The 11,746-nt window shown below is 46.6% G+C and overlaps 1 protein-coding gene and 1 long non-coding RNA gene across 2 annotated transcripts; one reads left to right on the forward strand and one right to left on the reverse strand.

Annotated features, from left to right (window-relative positions):
- Positions 1–1,722: 1,722 nt before the first annotated feature.
- Positions 1,723–9,568, reverse strand: LOC110070044 (glutathione S-transferase theta-1). The gene is made up of 5 exons (XM_020777640.3): positions 9,343–9,568; positions 5,616–5,703; positions 4,647–4,797; positions 3,071–3,247; positions 1,723–2,130 (listed from the first exon to the last, which is right to left on the reverse strand). Exons 1-5 carry the CDS (start codon positions 9,452–9,454, stop codon positions 1,930–1,932), a joined length of 729 nt encoding a protein of 242 aa, XP_020633299.3. The 5' UTR covers positions 9,455–9,568; the 3' UTR covers positions 1,723–1,929.
- Positions 4,757–8,868, forward strand: LOC144584883 (uncharacterized). The gene is made up of 2 exons (XR_013539364.1): positions 4,757–5,065; positions 5,127–8,868. It is a non-coding gene; the product is annotated as an uncharacterized LOC144584883 (long non-coding RNA).
- Positions 9,569–11,746: the final 2,178 nt, after the last annotated feature.

Raw genomic sequence — 11,746 nt, forward strand, 5'->3', positions numbered from 1 at the left:
ATGCTCATGGAGGTGTTGAGTCAGCAACCCATTTGTCATCGGTGCTGAGAAGATGCTGGTGGATTATGCTGCAGACTTTCACTGATCCGTTTTAAGAGATGGCCTTCTGGCTCGTGACTTCTGCGGCTAACCATCAGGAGGCGCTGTGGGGGTTCTTCTTAGGGTGCATCTCTGGACCCCTTCTGTTCTCTTTGTAGTGGGTGGTGAACAATTAGAAGAAAGAAGTAGACGAGGGGGAAAGTTAGCTTGATCCAAATAGAAACAGGAGAAAGATGAAGGGGGAAAAAACAGAGAGGGGTGCAATATTTTAACATTTCAAAATATTTTATAAAAGTTTTTAAAAATGGAACAAAGTTGGGATCAAAAGAATTGCAGGATCTCCAAGGGTAATAAATGGGTTTCACTTTGACAAATACAACCCCATCCCAAAAAGAGCGACGGTTACAGTAAGGTTAAATCTGATAAATGACATAAAATTAAATGATGTGTCTCCTTTTTCTTTTGTCGATTAAAATGTCAGTGGAATGCATAATCCTATAAAATAAATGACGGTGTGACTGCACTGAAATTTATTCACCCCCACCCCGTCTGTGCTGGAGTTGGCAGGGTAACAATTCAGTGTATTTCCTTTCAACGGCACAGAGAACAGTTAATTGTGAGTAATTCTTGTCTTTTTTTTTAATGGGAATTCATTGCTTTTCGATCTGCTGGCAGAGCGTTACAGTATTTTGGTAGTGATTTCACTCCCATGCCTTTTTTTTTCCTGGCTATGTATGGTCAACGATGTCAATCCAAAGTGCAGTGGCACTTACGTCCTAGGGTGACATTGCCCGTGAGATATAGATTATAAAAAAATTATCCTATATCACTAAAGCTGATCTAATAGCACTTCTGTAACATAGCGCTAAACAGGACGGAAAAAAATGGTTCAGAAGCGAGATAAGAGGGTCTCCCTTGAGAAGGACTTTTCCAGGTCTACTGGCATTTCCTTCAGCCAGCCTGAGAAGTGCTATAGTAGTTTCATAAGCTGCCACATCAGTTTAGCGCTGTGCCACTTGCCAATTTCTTTTTCCTTAAAAGGAAGTCTGAACAGGGCATCACGCCACGTTTGTGTAAAAGAAACACAACAACGCCCAAAGACTTTCAGCTTTTGTGTTTCTTCTGGAGGAATGAAGGTATGCCTCGCAGCATCCGTTCTGGCAAGGAGGAAACACAAGGAGGTGCCTGTCCGGGGAATAAAGTACGAATGAGCAGTCTGGAGCAGATGTCAATGTGAGTGTTGGTTGCGGTGAAGAGAAATGAGGAAGCCACAAGGAGCCCTGCCGGCTGTCTTGAGTTGGCTGGAGGGGAGCCAAGCTCTGAACTTAAGGCATACTCTCGTCTTCTTGTCCCTGAAACGGGCTGTATTTATTTGGATTAGTAAATCATGAATTGTCTAAAAGCCAAAGCAGTGTTTTTTTTTTGGAGAAGTTTAGCTTGGGGGCATAAGTATCTGGCCCTGCTCCTAACCCAGATTTCAAGGCAGAGATGGAGGGCCACATGCTCCTGGAGGTGGCACCTGGACGCTGGTCAAAAAACCCCAGAGGCATTTTTTCTGGACATACGATCATTTCCGAGGCTCGGCAAACACTCTCATGAGTGCACAAGAAGACAAGCTCCTGGAATTACTACAATCAGAGGATTTTTAACGTCTTAAGTAAAGCAAAGCTATGCGACACATGCTAACATGCCTTCTGCATTTATTTCAAGAGACCCTAAGAGTGAGTGGTTGGTTGGTTGGTTGGTTGGTTGGTTGGTTGGTTGGTTGGTTGGTTGGTTGGTTGGTTGGTTGGTTGGTTGGTTGGTTGGTTGGTTGGTTGGTTGGTTGGTTGGTTGGTTGATAGGTCAGTCGGTCGGTCAGTCGGTCAATCGGTTGGTCCCTCCTGGGCTTCATTCCACATACTTCAAGATGTGTTGCTTCATCTGCTCCTTCCCTTCTGGGGGGATGTGGTCAGCTAGCCTGCTCTTGTGGCTAAAGAGCTGCTTGTGTGATTCCTGGAAGAGGTCCTCCCCAATAGCCTTCTCCACCCGGCCACGCCAAGCCGCCATCTTGGGCCTGCCTTCAAAGGCGTCATAGCCGGCTGCAAAAGGCTGCGCAAGGAGAGAGACAGACAGACAGACAGACAGACAGACAGACAGACAGACAGACAGAAGGTGATTGAACAGGGCTGGTAGAGTGGCTATTACCCATTCTAAGGAGCGATTCTCCAAGGAGTGAGAATTCGGTGGCATGTGGCCTTTGTAGAGCAACTTCAGTTGCGGGTTGTCGTCGTTGGACTAGGACGCAGAAGACCCAATTCAAATCTCCCAAACAACCCTGAAATTCACTCCTTGGGTCAACCACGCTTTCAGTCTGACCCACCTACGTATCTCACAGAGGTAGGGCTGTCCTGAGGGGCACATGTGGGGAGGAGAGACATGCATGCCCCCTTGTGCCTATCAGAGGAAAGGAGGCTCATAAATTGGACCCATTCTGCACGATCCAAGGAAGGAAGATGGCGCAGGGCAATTTCTGCAAGCCCGGAGCGAGCGCGTGGACTCAAAGCCCTGGCTGAAAACAATTCCGTGACCACCACCGCCACCTCGTAAACGCACGGCACAAAGGACACAGTGCCAGACCACAGTGCTGTGCGTGTGTTGTGTCTCGGGACCCTTTTGTGGTTTCTGTAGTCCACTTTTTAAGCGCTCATCCTCCTTATGTGGTCCCGAGTGGATGAGGATGCATTGAAAGCTGAGTCTCTTGTTTAGGAAAGAGAACTGGGGGAGGGTGTCTCCCTTTGGCTGGATTTTCTTAAACTAAGAAGCATTAAGGACTTATACGTTCTCCAAGAGGAAGGCGGTCTGGTCCCTGGGCCTTTTTCGAGTGGCCCCTTTCCCACCCCCCGGAACATAGGAACACCTGATCCTGGCTGTCCCTCGCCCAAGGAGTTGTGGTGGCTCAACTTTAGCCAGGAACTAAAAATCAAGGCTCCCATCTTCCCTCCAAGCCTTCTAGGCACCTGGGGGGGGGCACCTGGCCTCTGGAGCTCACCTGCATGAGATCCACAAAGGCCACCAGATCGGCCAGGGAGATTTCCTTGCCAGTCACGAATGGCCGGTCCTGGAGAAACTTCGCTTCGAAGAGCTTCAGGTCCCCATTCAGATCCCCGATGCGTTCGTCCAGCTTTTCGGGCGGAAGGGGGTGGCCCAGGAAGAGGGGCACTAAACCCTGTCCAAGGGAGGGGTGGAAGGGGGTAGATAAGAGAGGAACGGCACACCTTTTACAACCCAAAGCAATTCTGGTGCCCCATGGTTAGTAGGAAATAGAGCAGAGGATCTGGGGCAGATGGGAAATCCCAATGACGCTTGAACGCTGGGGAGATGTATTCTCCGCACACCAAGGCAGGGCGGCCCCATGGGCGGAGGGGAGGTTCCCATGTCCTTCCACTCCTCCGTTGAGTTGCGCCAAGGGACTTCTGTAATTGCACGGTGGAAGATCAGCCGAAAGGGGCCCTACCTCGCATGGGTTCCCCACACATCCAGCTTTGCAATCAGACCCATGGGTCCCTCTGGGCCTGGTTAGACCTATAGGGAGAGTTTGGTTCATATTGGCCCCACAATTGTTTTCTCGGTATCCAGTTGCCGGGCTAGGATTATTTTGCCTTAAAGGTAGTTAACGGCATTATTCTCCATCAAAGAGAATAACTGTGCGACTACACCAGAGGGAGAAATGTGATGGGTTTAGAGCAGGCTGATTCACATTTTCCCCCCTGTTGACCCTATGACTCAAAAGGAAATGCAAATCAGGTTGGAGGCATCCCCCCCACCCAGCCATAGTTTTCCCCTCTGCCCTTGGAGCTTCTAAGGTTTTTGTGTACGTTTGCATGTAGGTTTTTTTTTAACCCAGATCCATTCAGTCGTGCAATGGTTTGAACCGATGCGGAAAAGCCGCTGCATCAACCCATAGGCATAAGAATAGTGAGCACAGCTTGTTAAAGACATTTCTTTTTAAAAAAAAACAGCTAAAGGGGAGCCAAGCCTCTCTGCCTTGGCAAGATGAATGGAGGAAAACGAGAGGAGGAAACCTTGTTTGCAGCTTACTAGGCAGTTCCTTTTTAACTGAACCTCTTACGGATCTTCAGTGCCGCTGCAAACAAAGCTTTTCTCCTGGCTCCCTGAGTCGCCGCTTAATGCAAAGAGCCTTGGGAAAACCGAAATTCCCCAGTGCAACTTCACAGGCACAGTCCCCTTGTCTTTGGAGGGGGGCACCCCAGGGAGGCCCACCTTCCCTTTGATTTTCAGGTCTACCCATGCCAGCATGTTTAGCTCAGTTGTTGCCTTTTTTTAATGACTCTTTTAACGGACCTGCTTCCATTTGTCCCTTTCCATTGGTGTTTGCTTAGTTTTCTAATTTCCTTGGCACTGTAATTTTTTTAGTATTTCTTACTGCTTTGTTAACCCAACCAGAAGCACACATTTATGTTTAAAATGAAGAACATGTGTTGGGTTGATCAATAAACAATACACATCACAGACAGGCTAGGTCAGGAGGGAAGCAGTTCCGCAGACTATCCTCTGACTTGGAGCTGCTGCGCTAAGGAGATGACCTTCCTGTACCCCTCACTCACCTTGGCTGCATAGACTTTGCTGGCGTGGACGCGGACCGTCGTGTGCTGCCAAGAAAGGTACTCATCCACGCGGGCTCGTTTGTGCAGGTCAGAAGGGTACCAGTGGTCTGGGGTCTTGAATTTTCTTGTTAGGTACAAAAGGATAGCAGTGCTGTTCCGGCAGAGGAGAAGACCACAAATCGTGAGCAAGGGAATTAGGAAAGGCCACTAGGAATGCGGGACGTGGTGGCGCTGCAGGTTCAGCCACAGAAGCCTCTGTGCTGCAAGGTCAGAAGACTGGCCGTCGTAAGATCGAAATCAGGTTTATTTGTCTTGATAGCCACAGAGGGAAAGAGGAAGAAAACCTTGTTTGCAGTTCTCTTGTATGTAGCTGCAGGAGGTGTGGTTTCAAGGGAACTACCCAACAAGGTGCAAACAAGGTTTTCCTCCTCAGATTCAGAGGAGGAAAACCTTGTTTGCACCTTGTTGGGTGCAAACAAGAGGATGGCTAGCTTGCACCCTCAAACTCCAGCTGTGTTCAAGAAGCCTCTCTCTGGCTCCCTCTCAGCTCTTTTGAAGGGTCTGAAAACTTCACAGAATGATCTCCTAGCAAGATCCTGAAAACCAATTTCAAAATGTAAAAGGAAGAAAACAGAGGGTGTGATCCGATTGGGGAATTAGCTTGCATTTTGGACGGCTTGTGGCCTGATCCAATGCAAGCTATTTTCCAGTAGCTTTTTCTAGCTGGACCTTTCTGATCCAACAGCAGGACTAATTTTTTTTTTCAGGGTCAGGCTGGAGCAATCCCTGCGTGGACAGATGGGTCGCTTTAAGTGAGATTGTTCCCAGCCAAACGGTCCTTTCCAGCAGGATCAGATAGTACTATCCTTCCTCCCTGCCTGATAGCACCTAGAGACGGCGGAGGTCCTAAGAGGTCCCTTCTCAGTCAAGGCTGAGCATCTCTGGCCCAGAGCAAGACCGAATCCTTACCTCTCCGCTAAAGTAAAATCCCCGTCTTTCATGGCAGGCACTTTCTGCAACAGGTTCACTTTGCCAAAGTCCTCTCCCATCTGTTGCCCTAGAAAGATGGAGAAGAGGAATCCTGTTTGAACTCGGAATGCCTAGTGAAAGGTATTTTTCACATTTACCTCGTCAAGGGAAACGATGCCTTTAATGGAGCACAAGCCATTCACGGCCTGGAGATGAAGCCAGAAACAGGCTTGTAAAGCCAGGAGTTTGACCCTGGGCATGTGTTGGCTTGCAACCCATTTAACTGTGCGCAAGCATGCATAGGTCAATATGCCATCCTCAAAAAGCAAGCTGTTCTGAATCTTCTGGTGGAGCAGCTGCACGCGTGTATTTTACATTTTTTGGTACTGAGCCATGTGGGGACTGGGGGTTAAAGTGTACGTACTGTAGTGAGTAAAGTGAGTAGGTAACGTGTACATAGTGGTACAAGTATGTAAAGTGTACATAGTGTACATAGTGGCACATAGTACATTTTGAATTGTGGTGCTGGAGGAGACTCTTGAGAGTCCCCTGGACTGCAAAGAGAACAAAACTATCCATTCTGAAGGAAATCAACCCTGAGTGCTCACTGGAAGGACAGATCCTGAAGCAGAGGCTCCAATCCTTTGGCCATCTCATGAGAAGAGAAGGCTCCCTGGAAAAGACCCTGATGTTAGGAAAGTGTGAAGGCAAGAGGAGAAGGGGGATGACAGAGGACGAGATGGTTGGACAGCGTCACTGAAAGGACCAATATGAATCTGACCCAACTCCGGGAGGCTGTAGAAGGCAGGAGGGCCTGGCATGCTCTGGTCCATGGGGTCACAAAGAGTCGGCCACAACTTAACGACAAAACAACAACAAAACAACAACATAGTGGTACTCGATGTTTATTGGTGCACCCCAACAGACTAATTCTTCTACCACGGAACAGTTGTTATACAAGGAGCTTCTGAGTTATGGCGACCCTAATAGGGGCTTCAAGTTATGTCAAATGATAAAGAAATTCCTGGTGAGTTCCCACAGTCAAAGAAGTATCATACCTCAGTTCTCTTTTGAGTTCTAGCGGGTGCCTGCGTTGACAAATAATATGGGAATTGCTTCAGGACTGCGACAGTGAGATTTCTATGATCTTCCTTTGACTGCAGGACAAACGAGTCCATACAAACCAGCCGGGAGTCCCCCACCCCATCTGTAGTGTGTTTTCTTCACTACTGTACTTGGATTTCTACTTTTTTTTGGAATTGATTGCATTTCCATCAGTTCAGGTGGTGTGGTTGCTTCAGCCAATGTGGAGAGGTTTGTAGTTCAATTTCAAGCCATAACAAAAGCACTAGGTGTGCGGTGGAGAGGAATTAACAAGACACATACAAGCCTGAATGCTCATTTTCCTGCTGAGGTGCACACATTTCTTTCAGGAAAAAAAACATAGTTTCTCCTGAACCACACGGTCAAAGTCTGCTGGAGTCTATAAAGCATAGACTGATATGAAATTCTTAAGTGCACTCCAGTAGCCAGTGGGCATTTGCAATAGGATATCCTTTGGGAATCCAGCTTGAACATCAGGCAATTCTCACTTTGCTTGCATGGGAAATTGAAGCAACGGTCCTATAGTTACTGAACGCCTTGGTATCTTCTTTTTTTTGAGATTGGAATGTATATTGAACACTTCCAGTTTGTGGGCCAGTTTGTATTGTTTTCCATATTTGTTAGCACATTCTTGTTAGGATTTTGACTGATTCGTTCTCTGTGGTTTTCAGTAGTACTGTGGGTCTTCCTTTTGCCCCTGGTGATTTATTCCTTCCCATTGCTTTCCAAGCAGTTTTCACGCCAAGAATTGCAAGTTCTTCATCATGGGATTCCTCTTCAAAGAAGTCTGTCGTCCTTTGATTTCTTCTGTATAAGTCTTCAGTGTATTGTTTCCATCTTCTCTTTATTTTTCTCTAGTCAGTACTAATGCCAATTTCTCCCGTTTGGAACAATTACGTTGGAGTTTTCTCTGTCCCTTGTTGTTTTCACCGCCCTGAATCATCTGGTGTGGTCAGGAAAGAAAGCCAGCTTGTTGCTCAGCTATTGCTCAAGGTTATTTAGCAACATGCTAGGAAACACTGGTATCAAGGCAGTCAGTGTTTGTTGATAGCCTGCCAATGATTCATTTTCCTACTGTTTGTTTCCTGTCCTTTAACCCGTTGTTCACCTATAAATGGACTTCTCTTCTTATCCTAAGCCAGTTAAGTATGCTCAAGAGTCTTTATTTACCTGGACTTTGGAACAGCTTTTAACTCCTTTACCAATATCAACTAAGTACCCCATGTTGACATTTTTACAAATCTATTCTCAAAGAAGCCGAACAGGCTAGAAAGATAGGATTTACCTTTCTAGAAACCAGCAAGACTTCTATATACTTTCGGGTTTTATTTTTAATAACACTCTTCCACCAGTTCACCCCAACAGATGTTACATTGAGCGGTCTGTGTTTTCTTGAATCCCTTTGAAAAAATATGGTTTCAATATGAGTTTTGTAGATTGCAATGTTGTATGAGATGCAGGCTGTATAGACTGTCGTGTGGCATATTCTTAAACTCATTCAAACTTAAAATTCAGTAGGGATCCAAAGATAATCCACACAGGAACATTCTTTAATGAGGACACATTTTTCAGGCTATAGAGTGAGAAAGGGCAAATAGGGCTGAGAGGGGAAAAAAAGGAATTAAGATGATATTTAAGTCAAGCGAGGAGGAAATTCCCAATTCATTGCAAACTTCTCGTGCTTATAAAATGGATCTTTCAGACAATTACATCATAATTTGTTTCAGATTTTTGGTGAAAATTACTGACCGGTCTGATCGAAGGCCGCTGAGGTTGAATGTCTTTGCTACGTTTGGGGACATTCTAAGAGCTCAACATTACAGTTTTTTATACCCCGTGAAAGGGTATGTACGGGAGAAAGTGTAGGCACAGTGGGTTTTTATTGTAGGCACATCATCTTGGTTCTTACTGTGAAGTCAGAAGCTTGACAGTCCTCTGTCTGTCCGAACTCTAGAGCATTTTCAAGTGTACATTTGGGCTGTACAACATAGCCAGTGGTCCATGGACAAGCCCAGCCTTCTGGGTTTCTTGGTTCATTTGAATCCCACTGCCTTGGTGGGAACTGGCTTTGCCCTCCCACCCTTCTGCAAAATCCTTGACCCTCCAGTGGCTGTATAGGGACGACACGGGTACTAGCCAGTAGGTGCAGAGCACCTCCTTGTTCTGTCCCGCTGGATGCCTGGCTATTGTGAAAGGCCCACGCTCCCATGACATACCTGTGCCATCTCCGGTCCGGCTCTAAACCAAGCAATATGCAGAAAATGTACACACAGAAATACCACTGTTAATGCCTCCCCATTGATCCCCTGCCCTCAATTCCCTCACCATCAACCCCACGACCAGCTCAATAGCTCCTAACCAGTGGTGGGATTCAGCAGGCCAACAAACGGTTCTGCAGAACCAATAATACATTAGCTACCGGTTCTGTAGAACTGGTGCGAACCTGCTGAATCCCACCACTGCTCCTAACCCATGCCCAGGATCTTTAAAGGAGCTTTAAAAAAAACAACATCATCCTCTGCCTCGTTCCAGTGGCCAGTCCCAAACCAGGAAGGATGTTGCTCTCCCTACTCTCTCCCATGAACTCTCCGTGCGCTAGCTTCTCTGCAGCCTGCTGACTCACCTTGCATAAGGTCCACGGGCTTCAAATCAAAGGGGATGTTGTTTTTTTGGGCAAAGATGTAAACTGCGCGGCAGGGTGGGGAGACCAGGTCGAGGTAGAGCTGGAGCGCCATCCGGGCGGCCGCAAGAGGACCCCTTTGGCCACCGAGGAGGGAGGGGAAGGGTGCTTTCCGATGGCAGTGCGCCGGTTTCTCTTCCTTCCTGCAGCAAACACAAATCGTTCAGCCCAGTCTGGCCGGCTGGCTGGCTGCCCATCTAAACAGAGGACTAAACAGCATTTTGAAGCTTTTCTGGATCCCTTTAAGAGTGATGTGTTTGATCCCTAAAATGCACATACCTATAGCCTTAGGACTATTTTTTAGTGATGTTTATAAGTGTGCACACGATATCTTTCCGTGATCCACGGCCTCCCTCCAACGGATCCAGAAAACCCTTGGAGTGCTGTTTCGTCCTTGTTGTATCGATATTTAGCTTTTATTGCATGTCTATTTAGTAAATTCCACATCTGGTTATGAAGCCAAAGGTTGGGGGTTCGATTCCCCCCGTTGGGCCTTCCGGGAGAGGCGAAGGAGAAACCGCTTCTGAGGGCTGTCTAGCTAGAAAACCCCTAGAAGGACTCACCGTCAGTTGGAATGGAGTGGATGGCACACAGCTATGATTACACACATATAAAATCATAACGGTTGACGACATAATTCAGGTATGCATGGCATCATTGATAGCAACAGGATTTCACCCAATGGGCCTTGTATGTGTCTAATGTCATAAAGTTGCAGTCATATCATAAGGTAAAGGTTCCCCTTGACATTGAGTCCAGTCATGTCCGACTCTAGGGCACGGTGCTCATCCCCGTCTCCAAGCCGTAGAGCCAGCGTTTGTCCATAGACAGTTCCCATGGTCACGTGGCCAGCGCAACTAGACACGGGACGCCGTGACCTTCCCACCGAGGTGGTCCCTATTTATCGACTCGCATTCCTATCATAGTGGACCCTAAAAGGGTTTTGCAAGTAAATGAGGTTTAAAGAATGGTTTAACCACTGAATTTCCATTAATGGTCTAGTGTGGATTCAAACTCAGATCTCCCGAGTCCTACTCCATCGCTATACCAACTGGGTACCTGTGTAAATATGTGTAGCCCGCACAGTAGTAACTTTTTGATGGTTGGGTTTATTGGCAAGTTCAGTTCTACCCATTTCTTCCTTGATCAGGACCAAGGTTCTTTTCGCACCGCAGACAAAAGCAAATTAGCATGGCCAAAGAACCGATGTGAGGCTGTTTGTTACAGTTCTTGTGAATAGACACTGTGCATTAATCATTATACATCTCGGAGTGGTCTAGAAAATGTCGCAGACTGGACCGCTTGTCTGTCGTGGCCTTTGGCCCTGCTGTGAAGAAATCCTTTCTCAATAGCCCTGTGTGTTTCTCTGGCAGCCGTGCCCGTCTGCCGAGAAAATCCGTCCTGCGTCTCATCGTGTTTGGCTCTAGTTCTTCAAAGTTGGTGTCACGATCCGTCTATGATTCATGGAGAATCCGGTTTGTTGGCACGTCGCGGTAGGGCGAAGACGGTCCAGGGGTGCTTGGTTGAATGCCTCAAATTCCCATGCATCGGCTTTGCCAAAGATGAAAAAGTGTTGTATTTGCAATATTCACGGATCCCTGCGGAAATGTGTCCTCCCTGTGTAAAGTCCTCTCTGGTTTTAAATTCTGGATTGTCCGTCGATATAATAAAACATCAAAACCCCAAAAAATATTGATAACAAAAGGGGTAAATTTAACGAATCTAGTTTTCTACTACCTAGGTGACACTCCCCAGGTATTTTGGGTAACAGTTCCCATCATCCACAGTTAATGTGGGAGCAATCAAGGGTCGCGATTGCATTTGTAGAGATAAAGGGCTGTGTTTATTAAAGGTTCTTTTGAGGACACCGTCCCAAATATCCATTTCTGTGGATGTTAGCAGAATCAGTGCCAAGTATGAGATTTTCAGTGACACCTGCGTCTTGTTCCTCCTCCTGCAGCGTTTGCGGTACTTGATCGTTAATACTCTATTTAATGAAGTAACAAGGCGGCATTAGAAAGGAGTGAGTTCATCAGACCTTATTTGAGGTTGTTATTGTTAGATATCAAAAGACAAGTTAAAACGGCAGGCAGCATTGCATGGATTTTTTAAAAAAGTTCTTTGGCGCGGTCCGCTTTTGATTCATCCCGAAATCTTCTGCTGTTAATACTTTTGTGACAAGCGGAAATCTCATCAAACGTTTCTAAAGGCTTAGCCACGTGACTGGCGCTGGTTAAATAGGTTCACCTAATATCAGGTAGAGATCTGGTATGCCATGGGTATGATCTTTACATCCACGTGGTATATAGTGACCATCTTTGGCCCACCTTTCTTAAAAAAAATAATA

This window comes from Pogona vitticeps, chromosome 15, assembly GCF_051106095.1.
Source record: "Pogona vitticeps strain Pit_001003342236 chromosome 15, PviZW2.1, whole genome shotgun sequence".
Taxonomy (NCBI): domain Eukaryota; kingdom Metazoa; phylum Chordata; class Lepidosauria; order Squamata; family Agamidae; genus Pogona; species Pogona vitticeps.

What these genes read in the sequence shown, in the direction of transcription:
- LOC110070044 (XM_020777640.3), bottom strand. Translation starts at nt 9,454, where the DNA reads ATGGCGCTCCAGCTCTACCTCGACCTGGTCTCCCCACCCTGCCGCGCA. An exon ending in GCAAAGTCTATGCAGCCAAG is followed by an intron (nt 3,248 to 4,646) that starts GTGAGTGAGGGG and finishes TCCCTTGGACAG; the next exon opens with GGTTTAGTGCCCCTCTTCCT. An exon ending in CCTTTGTGGATCTCATGCAG is followed by an intron (nt 2,131 to 3,070) that starts GTGAGCTCCAGA and finishes CTCCTTGCGCAG; the next exon opens with CCTTTTGCAGCCGGCTATGA.